Genomic DNA, 16,913 nt, shown 5'->3' on the forward strand with positions numbered 1-16,913 from the left:
CGTTGTGACATTGCGTGTCGTTGGGTCTCCAGTATCGGGAGATGTCGGCTGCGGCGAAGTTTTCCGAGGCTATATTGGAGGCTGCTTATCTCTCGATAATGAGTAGCTCCGTACAGCGGCGATCCTCGTATCCCTATTAGCTGCGTTGCAGTCTTTTCACTGTAATGGGCTAAGTTTCCATTCAGCTTAAACACTCCCAAGAAAATCTCCAGGACTCAGACGATTGGATTCCAGAAGTTTTTACTGGGCACTTTTTGTGAAACTGTAAACACAATACAATGAAATATACTGTAAACACAATACAATGAAATATACTGTAAACACAATACAATGAAATATATGAAATGTATTATAGATGCAATAAGCTCAAAGCATCTGGCTAATTATCACAGCTTGACAGCCTAGCCGCATAGCTTATATGAGACACAATAAAGTTAACCGAATAACAGACAACGGTTCAAAACGCTTCACCGCTTAATTGTACAAAATGAATTATACTCACAGACTATGCCTTAGCGAAGAGAAAAGGATTAATCCTGTAACGGCGGAGCTGGCGGTTGAATGAGCCCACACGCTAATATCCCGAGTCACACAGTAGATTCACTTTCTGACTCTCAGCGTAAACTGCTCTCGTGTTGTCATGGTTACGAAAATACACACACCGCTCTAAGCTACGATAGCGAGATAAAGAGAACACAAAGAACACATTTCTGGGGGCATAACACGGCACATGTTTCGTGTAGGATAGTTAATTTAAATGCCCGTCATAAAGTAATAACTAGCTCTGAGCTGTGTTTAATATTAATAAGTCCTAAAGTACAACTACATTGTATTTTCAGTTTTTCCTCCATTTTGCTTTAGATTGCAACTTAGCTTGCAAAAATAATTAAATAGATAGCACCTAACCTTTACTCTAGATCTCATGGTGAATACTCTCACTAACACCAAGTCTCTTGTTCTCAACTTCACTGATTTTAATCGTAGTTAAGCCTGTACTGGGTTGGGTGTGTAAAGGAGGATTACGGTAAATATTTGTTGTCAATACAACTACTTTTTGCTGCCACTGCTGCTGCTGCAGGATATCCTCATCAAGATTTAGGAGGGTATGCCATGTGAGAGGTCACTACTGAATCTCTTGCAGAACAAATGATCAGGGGTAATATGCTGAAATTAGGAGGGGTTGTTTCAGCAAAAGAATATACCCAGTCGAATAATGTGAACTATTTACCAGTTATGTCGATTGCAAGTATTTGCAGATATCAAATTGGAATTTTGCATTAGGGAAACGACATGCTTATTATTACTGGCAGGTAAAAAGCCAGATTCTTATGAAGTGGTATCAACCGGTCGCAGCAGATGGCCCCGCCCCTCCTTGAGCCTGGTTGTGCTGGAGGTTTCTTCCTGTTAAAAGGGAGTTTTTCCTTCCCACTGTCACCAAAGTGCTTGCTCATAGGGGGTCATATGATTGTTGGGTTTTTCTCTGTACCTGTACCTTTAACTTTTGTTGTGATTTGGCGCTATAAATAAATAAATTTATAAATAAATAATAATAAATAAATAAAATTGAATTGAATTGGTATGACTGCTTTGTTTGGGCAGAGAAGGATTTGTTTATGAGGGAAGAACTTGGGGAATAGGACGATGCATTAGGGGACAACATTTTTCAAGTAGGGCTAGTCGAGAGTGAGGACCATTAGCATGGATTTAGGGGGGGAAAGTCCATGTTGAGGTGGAATTGCATAAAAAAGAGTGAAGCACTTCCAGTAATGTAACTTATAGTCTAAAGTGCTTTGACTGTTAAAAAAGATTAAACTGTTTATGGCTAATAGAGGATGGGGAATGCCTGGATACTGATGTGTGAAGAAAAGCAACAAACCTGTAGCCTTAAAAGGTGACCCAAGTTCAGGCATGTGGTCTGACAGCAGAGTCAGTTAAAATAGGACAAGGAGAGCTGACAAATTATTGTCAATTGAAGGATGACAACAAGTAAATCCGTAAGTAGATCCGTAAGGCCAGCAATGTTGTGGGGATGGAGCTGGACTCCCTCAAGGTGGTGTCGGAGAGGCGGATGCTGTCCAAGATAAAGACAATGTTGGATAACACCTCCCACCCACTCCATGACATGTTGGTCAGTCACAGGAGCTCGTTCAGTGAGAGACTGAGATTACCGAAAAGCACCACTGAACGACACAGGAAATCATTCCTGCCTGTGGCCATCTCCCTGTACAACGCATCCACTTAACACACTGTTTGCTGCTACAACTACACATGTTTCTTTTCCAGATATTTATTTATAAGTGACTTATGTATGTATGTATGTATATATATGTATATATTGTACTATTCTTAGTTAGCGTATTGTCTGTCTTGTCTTAATGTTGGTTTAAAATGGAGCACTGTAACAAAAAATAATTTCCCCCAGGGATCAATAAAGTATTCTGATTCTGATTCTGATTCTGATAAATCCCATCCCATTGGTCATGTTGTTTTGGCAAAACATCGTTGACAGACAGCTTTGACACAAATTTAAAATGTCTTTGCTGTAAACATTTGAGTCTATGACAAACAGGCACAGAAAGCTAAAAGTGGGTGCATCCTGTCAAACAGAGTGCCTTTTACCATTTTTCTGTTTAGACGTGTCAGTGCAACGGCCTCTGTGGTTTCAGCAGGATGTGTTGTTACGCTAACACATACATCACGATCTAAGGTCCACTTGCTGTAAACACCCAAAAACTGTAGTTTTCCACAGGTCTTGTTTATTTCATGCTGCAACTCATGAGCTCAGAAACTTTTTATCCGGAATGCAAAACCATTATTGAAAATGATGTATGATAATCATTATTCAAACAGCAGTAGAGTAAAGAGTAAAATAACATAAATTACAAATGTTACATTATATTCCTGCAACTTAAGAGCAAAGATATTATAATCCTGAACATAAAATACCAAAATCCTGTGTGAATGTATTCATGTTGATATTCCTAATGATCTCTTTCTGGGCCCATGTGCTGCTGTTTTCTGGTTTGCCCAACTGTTATCCACAATGAGCTCACTGCTGGAATCCTAATTCTGTATACTCAAATTATTACTCATCACATCTTTTAAATGAAAAGTGTTTCACAGCATGGGATATGCTAGAAATGACAATCAATCATTACAATGAAAAACACATCATTATTAAACTTGAAAATCAAATGCAACTGGATCAGAGCAGCTTCTGCTTTGATCCCATTTATATAGTATAACAAACCTAATGTAGACCAAACTCAACTTTCAATACTTTTAGATCTGTTTGTAATTCCAAAAAACGTATAATTCCTCTCAGATATCACACTGTATTTTCCACTACAGGCGGCACTAAACGCGTGATCGTGAGTTCCATACAATAGATACTGTGTCACCTTTGGCTGGCCAATCAAACACATTGTTGCCTCTCAAAAGTGGAGCAGCTATCAGTAACCTTCATTTTACACGAGAATCTCACCACAATGGTGTCTTCAGTGTTTTTCTTCTGTCTTCTGTGTCTGTTATTCGGAAAAATGGGTAAGTTCCATTACTAAGGATTCAGATTTTTGTGTTGTTAGGTTTTTACGTTTAACTGAAAGTGCATTTGTTTTTTTCTTCGTTTCCACTACAGTTCAGATGACAGAGTCGCAAATATTCTCATCTGAACATCAAGAGTCTCGTTTCATATCAGCTCAAGTTGGTGGAAAAGTGACATTAAAATGTTTATATGATGCTCACGTTTCTGCAAGAGTGTTCTGGTTTAAGCAAAATCTGGGACAAAAACCAAAGATTATCTCTCACTTTTTCAAATATAATGTGAACAACTCTTTTAGTGAAGAGCTCAAGAACAACCCACGCTTCACACTGGATACACAAGATGGCAAATATCACTTGACGATCAAAGATTTGCAAGTTTCAGACTCAGCTTCTTACTACTGTGTTCAGTATTCATACACTTTAACCTTTTTAGAAAACATCATCATCAGTGTAAAAGGTTCAGGTGTGAACATCAAAGCTGTGGTCCAGCAGTCAGCATCTGAGACCATCCAGCCAGGAGGCTCCGTGACTCTGAACTGTACAGTACACACTGGGACCTGTGATGGAGAGCACAGTGTTTACTGGTTCAAAGACTCAGACGAATCCCATCCTGGACTCATTTACACACATTTGGGCAGAAATGATCAGTGTGATAACAAACCTAGCAAACAAACGCACACCTGTGTCTACAGCTTGCCAATGAGTAACCTGAGTGTTTCTCATGCTGGGACCTACTACTGTGCTGTTACCTCATGTGGACGCATACTATTTGGAAATGGGACCAAGCTGGAGCCTAAAGGTGAGTAACCTTTTCTACCTGTTTCTCACTTTATCAATATTTAAAGATATAGACAAGAAAAAGCTCTGTTTTTGGTGTGTTGCAGGCACGTTTAATTCTCAGGGCTTGGTGTATTTCTTGAGCGGAGCTTTGACATTCAGCTCCATCCTCAGTGTTTTACTGGGATACTTGCTGTACAAGACAAACAAAAGAAACAGACACCAATCGACAGGTAAGTGGAGTCTTTTAGGTTACATCTTAGACCGGTTTTAGCTAAAGTTGGCTTTTCAATTAAATCAATGTTTCACAAACAGAATCTCAAGCAAGATTTTCAAGCGCCGCAACAACAAGTTCGGAGGTGAATATGTTTTTTAATGACTTCTTAAAGCGCTCTTCAACAAACTTTTACAGTCTTCTGTTTTATGGCTATTGTTTACATCTGAAATCATGTTCTTATCTACTTTGTACACATTTTCAACAGGGTTTCCAGCATGCTGACAGCCTTCATTATGCTGCTTTAAGCATTAAAATCCCCAAGAGATCAAGAACACAGAGAAACAACACCGACGATGAATGTGTTTACTCGGCTATAAAAAAATAAAGATGGACATTTGTAAATCATGTAGTTATTTCTTTGAATCTCCTTGAAATGGCTGCAGTCTTATCTTGTTATATAGATGTTTTTGTAGTTTCATACTGGTTAAATTGGAGCGATTCCCACTTAGGAACTGCATTTGTGATTTCACCTGTATGGCATACTGTAAATGTATGCTCTTTCTGCTGCTGTGGCTCAGGTGGTAGAATGGTTTGTCGGCCAATTGAAAGATTAGTTACCCAGGTATTCCTGTCCACATGCTGAAGCATCCTTCTCCATGACACTGAACCATGAGTTGCCTCCAATGTATCCATCACAGTGTGACAGAGTTACAGAGTGTTAATACTAGAAGAATCCTTAGTGAAGATAAAAGTGTTCTCTGAATATGCTTCATTAAATGTATAAGACTTCTTGTCAGGGGGCTGGGTCTCTGACCCACCATTTTTGAGTTATTTTGTATTTTGTTGGTTTTTTTGGATTACTTATGAGATAATGTTAAGTTCTGAGGTTTTTATTAGTTCATCTTAGTTGAAGTTTAGTCTAGTTTAGGTTATTGTCAATGTCTCCTTGTTTTTGAGTCTTTTTCCGTTTGCCATGTGTTACCTCCTTGTCTCTGTAGGTTTCCCTTGTGTCTCTCTCCTCTGTGTCCCTCTCCCTCTCCGTGTCTCTTGTATCAAGCTTGTGTGTCCTAGTTCATGTCTCTCCTTGTTTCCTGTTTTATTTTGAAAGTCTTGTTTCCATGTTCATTGTGTTTAATTTTGCTTCCCCTGTGGCGTCATGATTATTTGTGCCAGTGTTCAGTCCCAGTTTAGGTTTAGTTTCGCCCTTATTTCGCCTCGCCTTGTTGTTCTCTTTTCTTGTATTAGCTGTGATAAAGGGTCGCTTTTTGTTGAAACATCAGGTTATTTCTCCGGTGTCTGCTTTTGGGTCCACTCCACAAACACACCAGCGCGCCCGGCTGTGACACTTCTAGAAAGATGCACTTTGAGTGGAAATTACCAGCCCATCTACTTTTTAGTGGGGTGGATTCATTGATAATATTCCACAAATTTCACAAGACAAAAAAGTGGTAATTATTTTTCCTTTGTGATTTTCAGGTAATTAACCAGCACATCCATTGATAATCACATAAATCTATTTCAGTCAGACAACTCAGGTTTAAATTAGATTTATTACAGCAGCAGATGCCCCAAACTAACGACTCCTTACAAAAATGTTTGATATAGAGATTCAAACATGCGATGCAGGACAGCAGCAGCACTGACTGCCAGTTTGAGAGGATGTGTGTGAGGAATTGGCCCGTTTGTGCTTTATCTGGCTTTGTCACACATACGTACTGGAGGACAAATGCCATTCACCTACTCCATCCACAAATAACAGTAAAGTAAATTGACAAAGAAATCAGGCCTTTTAACCATTGGTGTACAGCCTACCTACAGGGGAAACAGAATATTCACTTTTATTATAACTAGGATGAAATACAGCTATTCAATTATTTCAATTTAATTCAATTATGACTAAATCATATTTGCTACAAGAGATCCAACTACTTACCTGGGTCAGTTCTGTCATATTGATCATATTAGAGGTGTGCTAATTGAAGAGTGAAAAGTGTTTATTCATGTATTGAATAGTAATGCAGAGAAACACTCAAACATTTTGTCATGGTCTGGGTGGGTACCTGCAGGTCTCTAACGGCGACTCCTCCTCCTTTGGGCGGAGTTCGGTTGCTCCTCCCTGGCTGACCACCTGTGAGCAATTATTCCAGCAGTATATCAGACCTGCGCACTCAACTGTTCATCGCCTGAGTATCTGCTATCCCCATGTTAGTCAAGTGGAGCATTATTGCTCTGTCCAGAACCCGTGTGATGACTTACCTGTTCTTCTTGTTCTCAGAGGTAGCACCTGGAGTGGAGGTCTTGTCTCCCTCATTCTCGCTTTCCTGGACCTGGGCCGCTTGCTGCTGATACGACGTTGCCTGCCGGCCCACCACTCACTTGCCTGCCTCCCCACGTCTCGACCGCTTCCGGGCCTTCCGCCCCACCTGTCTCCTCCACCTGAAACCAAGTAAGGCAACTTAGTTTAACTGTGGAGGATCGTTGGTTGTCTGCTGGATCCCACTGACCGTGATCTCCTCTCATTCCAATGCCCCGGCCCCTACGTAGTCCTGTTTCCACCTCCCTGCTGCCTCTGCTGTTCAGCTGTCTCCTAGAGGTGTCTAGGTCACCCTTAGTTATCTTAGATTATCCTACGCGCCACTAGTGTGGTGGCGTCGTTTTTGTTTTGCTTGTGTTTGCCTGGGGGCGGAAATAAATCCTTTGTTCCCTTACCGTCTCGCTTCGGGTTGGTTTCTGCACCTGTGTCCATCTCTGTTCCCTCGTGCCACTGGGCTGTGACACATTTAGTCTAAAGAGCTTGGAAAGAAAAGCGTCTGGACTTTAAGTTGCCTGAATATGTTTCACCTCTCATTCAAGAAGGTTCTTCAGTTCTAGGGTCAATTGGTGGCGAGTGCCAGATTAAAGCTCTCTAACTAATCACATGAGCCAAGGTGTGAAAACGGATATAGGTCACAATCAGCCAAGGCTTCCGGTGAACCCGCTGTGAAGCCTAGTCCAACCCTATCATGTCATTTCCTGAGGTCAAAAGGCCCGGGATGTGAGTGGGTGTTAAGGCGTCTAGGAAGGGATCTTATAACTGGTTTATAGATGGCAGACGGTTGGTGTCGTAAACCACTACCTCTGTTCAAAGATGGTCGTTGACAGTGGATATTGATGGCTTCTTTCACTCCTTTCAAGCCAAGTCCATACACTTTTCTTTCGAAGCTCCATAGACTACGACGACCTGGATCACTGAGAACCTTCACAGACACTTAAACATATAGCAGTTCTAGAAGTGCAGGGATGTTTTTTTTGTAAGCCAGTGACCATATTTGCAAAAGACAGTGGTGCCATGTTACAAGCTTGGTTAGTAATTGATAAACTTGTGGCAGAGGTGTGGTCTCTAGCTCCGCTGCAGAGCAGAGGTGTTGCAGTGGGCTCAGGGGCTGTGCCAGGTACGCTGATGGGGCAGGTGGAGATAATTGTGTTAGCAAGGCCTCCTTCCTTTTAGTGAAGCTGGCGACCTGAGATGAAGGTATGTCGAGTGTTTAGTCAGCTGCAAAGCTGACTGCCAGGAAAAGATATTTGTGCCCAACCACAAAGGAACATTTCTGTGCACTAAATAAAAAAAAAAACCAAAACAGTCACCTGAATGCTGTGTGGGGTCCAGTTCTTTCTCAAAACTGTCAGGGTAAAATGCACAGATAGCTAAACAACAGGGAAATAGAAATAGAATGTACATCATCTAAACTAGTGTACCACACAGCAGATCACTTTTTTTTTTTTTTTTTTTTTTTTTTTTTTATCAGATAATTAAAAAATAGAAAGGGAGAAGAGGAAAAAAAATAAAACAGTCACCAAAATCCCCCAGCAACACAGTTTGTAGAAGTTTAATTCAGCAACTCTAATTAGTGGAAGTGAGGCCTGTAGACAGTGAATAATTTTTTGTCAGAAGTGTCACTTACTAAGGTTACTGCATTGTAATGTACTGAGCACTTATTGGTCAAAAAAAAAATAATTAAAGATACAGTACACCCAGTCAAATCCATAACCACAGAGACTCAAATACCATGATCCAACTACACAGCAAATTCAAAAGTGTTAAATTTTTTGGTGTTAATAGTCTCCTTGCAAAAGTAGAGTTAATTTTACTCTAAGCAGAGTCACATTCTTTTAATGTAACTCTGAGGTGTAAAATGATAGTAGTTAAAATCGAGTGTTAAAAATGAGTGTTTCTCTGTCAAATCTGGAGGTGTTACAATGGAAACATTAACTCTTGACCTCTTAACTCTGAACTCCTAGAGGGGCTATGACACCAACAGAGTAAATTCACAGACTCCGCCCCCAGCACGGCTCCAATCGAAGCTGAAGTGAAGCCGTTTCAGAACATTTTGCTCTACATATTTGAGTTGTTTGCCATGCTTGGAAAGTCATTTTTTCAAAGATTGTTTCAATTATTATTAGCTTTTACTTCTGTGGCTCTTTGGAGTTGAGACAAAGCTGTGTGAAAGGCATTAGCCATGTTGCTCGCTGATAGCATAATATTCTGTTTTAGCTAGCTGAAAGGTATTGTTTGCGGGCAAATACCACAGCCTTGAAAAAAAGCTTGCATGTGAATTTTCAGTCAAACTTTTGGTCAAATACACCTAAAACAATGTGTAGAATGTGAAATGTTGGTATAATGGTGCTACTTGAAGCCTGAAAACGATCGCCCATAAAAAAAAAAACAAAAAAAAAAAAGCGAGCAAACAGCAGTAGCTGACGTCCTGACTCGATTCTACGTTAGCATTTAGATCCCTCCAGAGTTTTGTGCACACGGTTTAGGTAAAAATGAAAAAAGTTGAGGTTTTACATTTAGTTCAGTATTACCTGTTGCCTGTGTCCTTGTTTTTTGGGAAAATACTTTACACAAGTAATGGCTCAAAGAGGATTCCTTTTTTTTTTTTAACTGTGCTGCAATTGTTTACTGGATTATTTGTGCCATTAATTACTGTCAACTAATTTTTATTCGATCTCCACACAGGATATGCTTGTGAAGATGGAATATGGGGGAGAGCAGAAGTGCGTTGCAGTTCCACAAAGGGATGAATGAAGGACATGCATATTGTATTGAAGAAATAAGTGATGAGAATGCTGTTATTTGCATTTACCAGCTCATCTATGTCAGACCTTTTGATAAACAAAATTCTAATGAAAGTGAGAACATGTATACTGTTACATCTTTCAGAAAATGTTTTGAAATTGTGGTGCACAGTTCAGAATAAATGTTTTTCAAAAACCATTGCATCTTTTTAGTAAATGTTTATTTCCAAAAGAAATTTCTAGAAGTTCAGAACAGTAAAATTCCTGCTTTTTAGAATGAATTAGAAGATAACTCTTACGTAGTTAAACTAAAATACTCTTTGAGAGTTAATATATAAACTCTTAACACCAAGTGTTAAATTATCAACTCCAGACAGATTTGGTGTTTAACACTAAATCAGAGTTAACGTACCAACTCTCCAAAAAGAGTTAAATTAACACTCTCTGGTGTGGACCCATATAGACACTTTAATAGTGTTGAAATCAAATCCGACAGTGTTAATTTGGACATGCTGGATTTGCTGTGTAGTAACACTATCTCCAGATGGTCTTTTTAACACATATGTGGTGGGGCGTTCCATGCGGTGCCGTGCAGGGAAGGCGGATGCACCGGCACTGCATCTGCAATCATGACTTAAATATTGTACTGGGTCCCATGTTTGTTGTTGTTGGTGATATGTACGACTGGCAGCGGGAGAGCTCCACACAGTGAGGTAGCAGAGCGTGTTGTTGATAAATTTCAGGCTACTTGGAACCTCATTAAGATCCAACCATGAAAAATATGATTTTTTTTGCCATTTTTCAAGTGGTCTTAAACTTTTGATTGGGACTGTACATTGATCCTTTCGGCAGGGCTCAGATGCTGACAACACAGGGCCTCTTACCATTTTTCTGTTTAGATCGGGCTTTTCAGGCACTGGCACCTAGGCTGTGGAACTCTCTGCCATTGTCTTTACGCTGTCTAGACTCTACTGACTCCTTTAAAAAGCAGCTGAAGACATTTTTATACAAACAGGCTTTTAATTAATTTTAACTTGTATGTCTGATCTTATTGTAAAGCACTTTGTGATTTTTATCTGTGAAATGTGCTATATAAATAAATTTTACTTACTTACTTACTTTTAGGGTTTTGTTTTTCCTGTGGGGTCATGTTCACAATGTCTTTTTTTAAAATTTCGCTTGTAATGTTTTTTGTAACTTCAATTTATTTTTAATTTGTCTCCCGACAAAATGTTTTTTTGTAAAGCTGATGTTACTGAAGCTCAACCACAATAAAATATTTAAAAACCTTCAAACCTTGACTCTATATGTGTGTGCAAGCTCAATCCAGTGATAACGCAGATTGTGTATGCATCACTTACCTGGGAAACAACTGACACATGCAAGGTGGTGTTCTGTCCAGTCAACATACATTGTTAGATCGGCATACACATGGCACAAACTGACAGCTATGTATGTTAGACGATACATGCAAAACTGCATTTCTCTTTTCAAAGAATACATTAAAAACTGCAAAACGTGTAAATGCACTGCAAACTGTGCAGCCCTGCAATTGTTACTATAAACAACAATTTGCTTGCCCTAAAATAAACATCATTTACTTACCATTTGTCATCCGTATGCTGAACCGACGGCTTCTATTCACATGGTGGGATTACTCTACAATGTGCAAACAAGCAAGTTAATGCAATGTCCTCATCTTTTCTGACTGTTTTTTCACTAGTTTTACATTTGGCCAGGCTCAGCAGTAATACATAATGTTACACTCAACAAAAATATTAACGCAACACCTTTGTTACTGCTCCCATTCCCCATGGGATGGACGTAGAGACCTAAAATTCATTCCAGATACACAATATAACCATCCCTCCCAAACAGTGGTCACAAATCAGTCCAAATGTGTGGTAGTGGGCACATCTGCCATATTGAGATAATCCATCCCACCTCACAGGTGTGCCACATCAGGATGCTGATCTGACATCATGAGTAGTGCACAGGTGTACCTCAGACTGCCCACAACAAAAGGCCACCCTGGAATGTGCAGTTTTGTCTCACAGCAAAATGCCACAGATGCCACAAGAAATGAGGGAGCGTGCAATTGGCATGCTGACAGCAGGAATGTCAACCAGATCTGTCGCCCGTGCATTGAATGTTCATTTCTCAACCATAAGCCGTCTCCACAGGCGTTTCAGAGAATATGGCAGCACATCCAACCGGCCTCACAACCGCAGACCTCGTGTAACCACACCAGCCCAGGACCTCCACATCCAGCAGGTTCACCTCCAAGATCGTCTGAGACCAGCCACCCAGACAGCTGCTGGAACAATTGGTTTGCACAACCAAACAATTTCTGCAAAAACTGTCAGAAACCGTCTCAGGGACGCTCAACTGCATGCCCGTCGTCCTCATCGGGGTCTTGACCTGACTCCAGCTCGTCGCCGTAACAGACTTGTGTGGGCAAATGCTCACATTCGATGGCGTCTGGCACGTTGGAGAGGTGTGCGCTTCACGGATGAATCATGGTTCACATTGTTCAGGGCAGATGGCAGCTGAGAATGTCCCAGTTCTTGCATGGCCAGCATACTCACCGGACATGTCACCCATTGAGCATGTTCGGGATGTGCTTGACCGGCGTATACGACAGTGTGTACCAGTTCCCACGAATATCCAACAACCTCGCACAGCCATTGAAGTGGAGTGGACCAACATTCCACAGGCCACAATTGACAATCTGATAGACTCCATGCGACGATGTGTTGCACTGCATGAGGCAAATGGTGGTCACACCAGATACTGACCGGTTCTGGGTCCCCAGACCCCCAATAGCGCAAAAAACTGCACATTCCAGGGTGGCCTTTTGTTGTGGGCAGTCTGAGGTACACCTGTGCACTACTCATGATGTCAGATCAGCATCCTGATGTGGCACACCTGTGAGGTGGGATGGATTATCTCAATATGGCAGATGTGCCCACTACCACACATTTGGAATGATTTGTGACCACTGTTTGGGAGGGATGGTTATATTGTGTATCTGGAATGAATTTTAGGTCTCTACGTCCATCCCATGGGGAATGGGAGCAGTAACAAAGGTGTTGCGTTTATATTTTTGTTGAGTGTATATGCTATACTAATGGTAACATGATGTGATACATGGACTGTAAAGATTGCACAATTAGTCCAATTCCTCCAGGATGGCACATAAATACTTGCTCACTCCCAGCACAGTTTCAAGAGCAAGAAAGAGATTAGAGGAGACAGCCAGTTACTTTGGATACCTGACTGTCATTAGGTATTGGGATGAAATACTCTGACTCATTCTTAGACCTTACACTGGTGCAGTGGGTCCTGGGTTCCTCCTGGTGCACAACAATGTGAGAGTGTGCAGATAGTTCCTGGAGAATGAAGGAATTGATACCACTGACAGGCACCAACACTTGCCTGACCTCAATCCTCTTGAACATTATGTTTCAGTACTTTTGACACCACCAGGTTGCACCACAGACAGTCTGGTAGCCCAGTGATCTGGAAGAAGGACATCATCCATCATCTCATCAGGAGTATGGCCCAGAATTTTCAGGCATGCATACAAGCACATGAGGGCCATACAAAGTGCTGAGAAACATTTGAATTGCTGAAATGAAACTAAGGCAATGAGGACTAGCCTGCTGCATGCTTTTTCTTTTTCTTTATTTTGGGGGTGTCTTTGTCACTACTACTAATGCAATGGGCCATTCTGTCTGATGCTATTCTACAGCATTCTGGAGGGCCTTTCCTAGACTGGCTTTTAAATATAAGGGTCTCAGTCATCCACCGATGTGTTTCAAGGGAAAGCAAAGCAGTATGTTGGGCATTAGCTTCACTGCAAGTGCTGCAGACAGTAAGCCAGTTACAAGTTACAGGCATCCTGATTTTCCGTGATCACTCCTATAATCTCTCCTTCTCCTAAAAGGCAATGACGCCCTGGTTTTCAGCTCACAAAACATTAATATAAGAACAGGCTGAGGACTGAAGGAGTTGTGGAAAACTTTCATGACACAAGCTTCCAGAAAGATCTTGCTTTTGAATTTATGTTCGCTCATTTTTGATGCACAAGGCACTACTGAAAAAACACAGCATCTCAACCCCTTTGCTATTTATTTTCTGCCTCCTTAAGTAGCCAGTTGTTGTTTTTAGGATAATGTTTGGGTGTTTGACCAAAAATAGATGCTACCTGAAAGAAATACCAGGTAACAGTTATTTTCATACTGTTACCTGAAATGCGCTGTACCAACAGTCCATTTCAGGCAGCTAAATAATTAGCTAAAAAACATATTCCAGAAGCTACATGTTAACATAAAGAGTGAGGGGATTGCAAGGTCAAATGCCTGTCCAAACTTACCATGTTACCTTTGCTTTTATTCTCACTTCTACAATGAAAGTGAGTGGACATTTCTTTTTAGTTTTCACAGCATCAAAAAAGTGTATACAGACCTCGTTACTGTCTGCCTCCTCTGGGCAGCAGGAGAAGTGTGTCAGTCATACTGTCACAAAGAGATCGATATCATGCGAACATCCAGCAAGTGCCGGGTGCCTTAGTCTGTCTCTTTTGTAAATGTACTGAGTCTGTAAATGATGAACAGAAATAAGTTCCACTGTGTGTCCTCACTTGTGTTTACACTCTTTATAATGATCAGTTTTAGACTGAAAATATTAAAAAAACAAACATGACACAACCATTATGGACCTGTTGCTATATCATCATATCAAAGGAAACAACCCTCTGCGTAAAATGCACAGAAGACATATTTCATCCTGGGGGCAGATCACATGACTTTGCAATGGCCAATCAAAAGCTGTCTCGTCTTTAAAGAGTGGAAAAAAGTCAAGGTTCATTTCATTTAACACAGAGGTTTGCACACGATGACACCTCCCAAATTTGTTTTCTATGTGACATGTCTGATCTTGGGAAATTTAGGTGAGTTATGATTTGTTTTGATTCCATCAGTGGTTATGACTGCTCCTCTATACACATGTGTTAATGAAATGTTTCCTGTAAAATTAATGCTGTGTCTGCGTTGTCTCATTCTCTATCAGTTCAGTTGACTCACCAGAATTTCTCCGTAACTCATAAGCAAGAGAGACGGTTTGTATCAGCTATTGTTGGTGAACACTTGACTTTACAATGTTTCTATGAAGCCAGTGATGCAACGAGGTTCTACTGGTACAAGCAGAGTCTTGGACAGAAACCAAAGCTCATCTCTACTCAGTATTTATTTAAAGCAAATGGGACTTTTCATGATGAATTCGAGAACAATCCATGCTTCACCCTGGATACAGAAATAGGGAAAAACCACTTGTATATAACAAACTTGCAGAAGTCAGACTCAGGTTCTTACTACTGTGCAAGGTGGGTTTCTTCAGTCCTAGAATTTGCAGAAGGCACTACTGTCAGTGTAAATGGTTCAGGTTTAAACATCAAAGCTTTAGTGCAGCAGTCAGCATCTGAGACCATCCAGCCAGGAGGCTCTGTGACTCTGAACTGTACAGTATACACTGGGACCTGTGATGAAGATCATAGTGTTTACTGGTTCAAAGACTCTGGAGATTTTTACCCAGGACTCCTTTACACCCATGGAGGCAGGAACGATCAGTGTGAGAAGAACGAACAAACATACAACTGCACTTATAACCTGCCAGTGAAGAGTATAAATGTGTCTCATGCTGGAACCTACTACTGTGCTGTTGCCTCATGTGGACACATACTGTTTGGAAGCGGGACAAAACTGGACTTTGAAGGTAAATACCATTATGACTGAGCTTAGTGAAAGTTGTTCCAATTCACACTTCTAAAACCAAAAAAACTAATGGATGCAAATCTGTTTCTGATGTGTCACTTTATGCAGATAATCGTGCTTCTTTCTGGACTTTCTGGAGCGGCGCCTTTGCATTTACCTCCATCCTGAGTGTACTGCTGGCTTTCTTACTGTGTATGAGCAATAACTGTGGCTGTGAATCTTCAGGTAACAACTGTTTTGTTTTTAGCTCACAACTTCTTCTAGAACTTTGAATGTTAATATTTTTTTTTCTATGCTGCAGAGCCTCAAGCAATCCCTTCCAGAGCAGATGCAAAGGTGAGTTAATACTGTTCAGTTAGATTTTACTTAAGGAAAAATCCATCAGTGGAAATATATTTTTTTTTAATACGTTTCTTGTTTTTAGGGTTTTCAAACAGAGAAGCTCATTTTTGCTTCTTCAACTGTCAACCTGTGCAACCGGTCAAGTCAGAGAGATCAGACCTGGAGTGAATGTGCGTACTACAGTGTGCAGCTACAGTGGTACAAACAACAGTAAAACTGGATGTGTTTCATTTGTTATTAAGACACAATTTTCTTCTTTTGAGATTAACTGTAGAATAAAATTCAGATTTGAACATTTCTTTCTTTCATAGATTACTTGTGCTGTTTGTGGTGTGCAGATAAAATATAATACCTGCATTTGTGGTTTCTGTTTTATTTGTTGGGGGGGGGTCATAATCACAATAACATTGTTTTGATTTTTCTGCTGGTAAATGATTTTTGTAATTTTACTGTATTCTAAATTCTTCTCTCAACAAAATGTTCTATAAGATTTTTTTGTAAATCATATGTTACTGAAGATAAACCACAATAAACATTGAAAGACCTTCAAAGCTTGACTTTATATGTGAGTGCACGTTCAATCCAGTGATAACACAGACCCGAGAGACTGTTAGTGACAGTTAGTATTGTGTGTGTCAGAGAATTCAGCTTAACTCTAGATAATAAATAAATGTAGTTGTTCTGGTGCCAAATTAAAGAAATAAACTAGAGTTAATCTATTACCCTACACATGAATACAAGAAGAACATTCAACCTCCACACTGATTGTCCCAGTATCAAAATAAATAAAAACGTCACTTTTCAAATGAAATTTTTCACTTAAAACTCTGGTTCAAATCAACTTTGAGGCTGCATAAAACATCTGCATCTAAAAAAAACATACATAATAATTTGTTTATAATTCATCATATTGAAAATGGAAGTGTCTGCTATTTGTATTAATAATATACACTGATCATGCATAATATTATAAGTACTAACAGGTGAAGTGATACGTGTGAGTGTCACAATATTTGGGAGCAAGTAAACACTTTGTTCTCAAAGTTGATGTGTTAGAAGCAAGAAAAATAGGCGAGTGTGAGTATTTGAGTGAGTCTGAGTTGTGGGCCAAATTGTGATAGACAACTGGGTCAGAGCATCTGCAAAACTGCAGCTCTTGTCACGATTCACAGGTGGTCAAAGCACACTGATATATGTGGGGT

The 16,913-nt window shown here is 40.2% G+C and overlaps 2 protein-coding genes across 2 annotated transcripts; both read left to right on the plus strand.

Annotated features, from left to right (window-relative positions):
- Positions 1-3,488: 3,488 nt before the first annotated feature.
- LOC146675373 (immunoglobulin kappa light chain-like) lies at positions 3,489-4,922 on the plus strand. Its single transcript, XM_085402516.1, has 5 exons — positions 3,489-3,543; positions 3,638-4,342; positions 4,428-4,553; positions 4,636-4,679; positions 4,803-4,922. The coding sequence occupies exons 1-5, from the start codon at positions 3,489-3,491 to the stop codon at positions 4,920-4,922; spliced, it is 1,050 nt and encodes a 349-aa protein (XP_085258642.1).
- A 9,572-nt stretch (positions 4,923-14,494) lies between these two features.
- LOC146675374 (immunoglobulin kappa light chain-like) lies at positions 14,495-15,925 on the plus strand. The gene is made up of 5 exons (XM_085401150.1): positions 14,495-14,549; positions 14,669-15,370; positions 15,478-15,594; positions 15,671-15,705; positions 15,794-15,925. Exons 1-5 carry the CDS (start codon positions 14,495-14,497, stop codon positions 15,923-15,925), a joined length of 1,041 nt encoding a protein of 346 aa, XP_085257276.1.
- Positions 15,926-16,913: the final 988 nt, after the last annotated feature.

This window comes from Rhamphochromis longiceps, linkage group LG3 (assembly GCF_057381845.1).
Source record: "Rhamphochromis longiceps isolate RC_006_pf linkage group LG3, R_longiceps_female_GT1.1, whole genome shotgun sequence".
Classification (NCBI taxonomy): Eukaryota; Metazoa; Chordata; class Actinopteri; order Cichliformes; family Cichlidae; genus Rhamphochromis; species Rhamphochromis longiceps.

Bases quoted from the DNA above. Each gene is read 5' to 3' on its own strand.
- LOC146675373 (XM_085402516.1), top strand. From the start codon at position 3,489: ATGGTGTCTTCAGTGTTTTTCTTCTGTCTTCTGTGTCTGTTATTCGGA. The intron at 4,554-4,635 runs GTAAGTGGAGTC...TTTCACAAACAG, and splicing joins AAACAGACACCAATCGACAG to AATCTCAAGCAAGATTTTCA. The intron at 4,680-4,802 runs GTGAATATGTTT...CATTTTCAACAG, and splicing joins CCGCAACAACAAGTTCGGAG to GGTTTCCAGCATGCTGACAG.
- LOC146675374 (XM_085401150.1), top strand. From the start codon at position 14,495: ATGACACCTCCCAAATTTGTTTTCTATGTGACATGTCTGATCTTGGGA. The intron at 15,371-15,477 runs GTAAATACCATT...CACTTTATGCAG, and splicing joins GACAAAACTGGACTTTGAAG to ATAATCGTGCTTCTTTCTGG. The intron at 15,706-15,793 runs GTGAGTTAATAC...TCTTGTTTTTAG, and splicing joins CTTCCAGAGCAGATGCAAAG to GGTTTTCAAACAGAGAAGCT.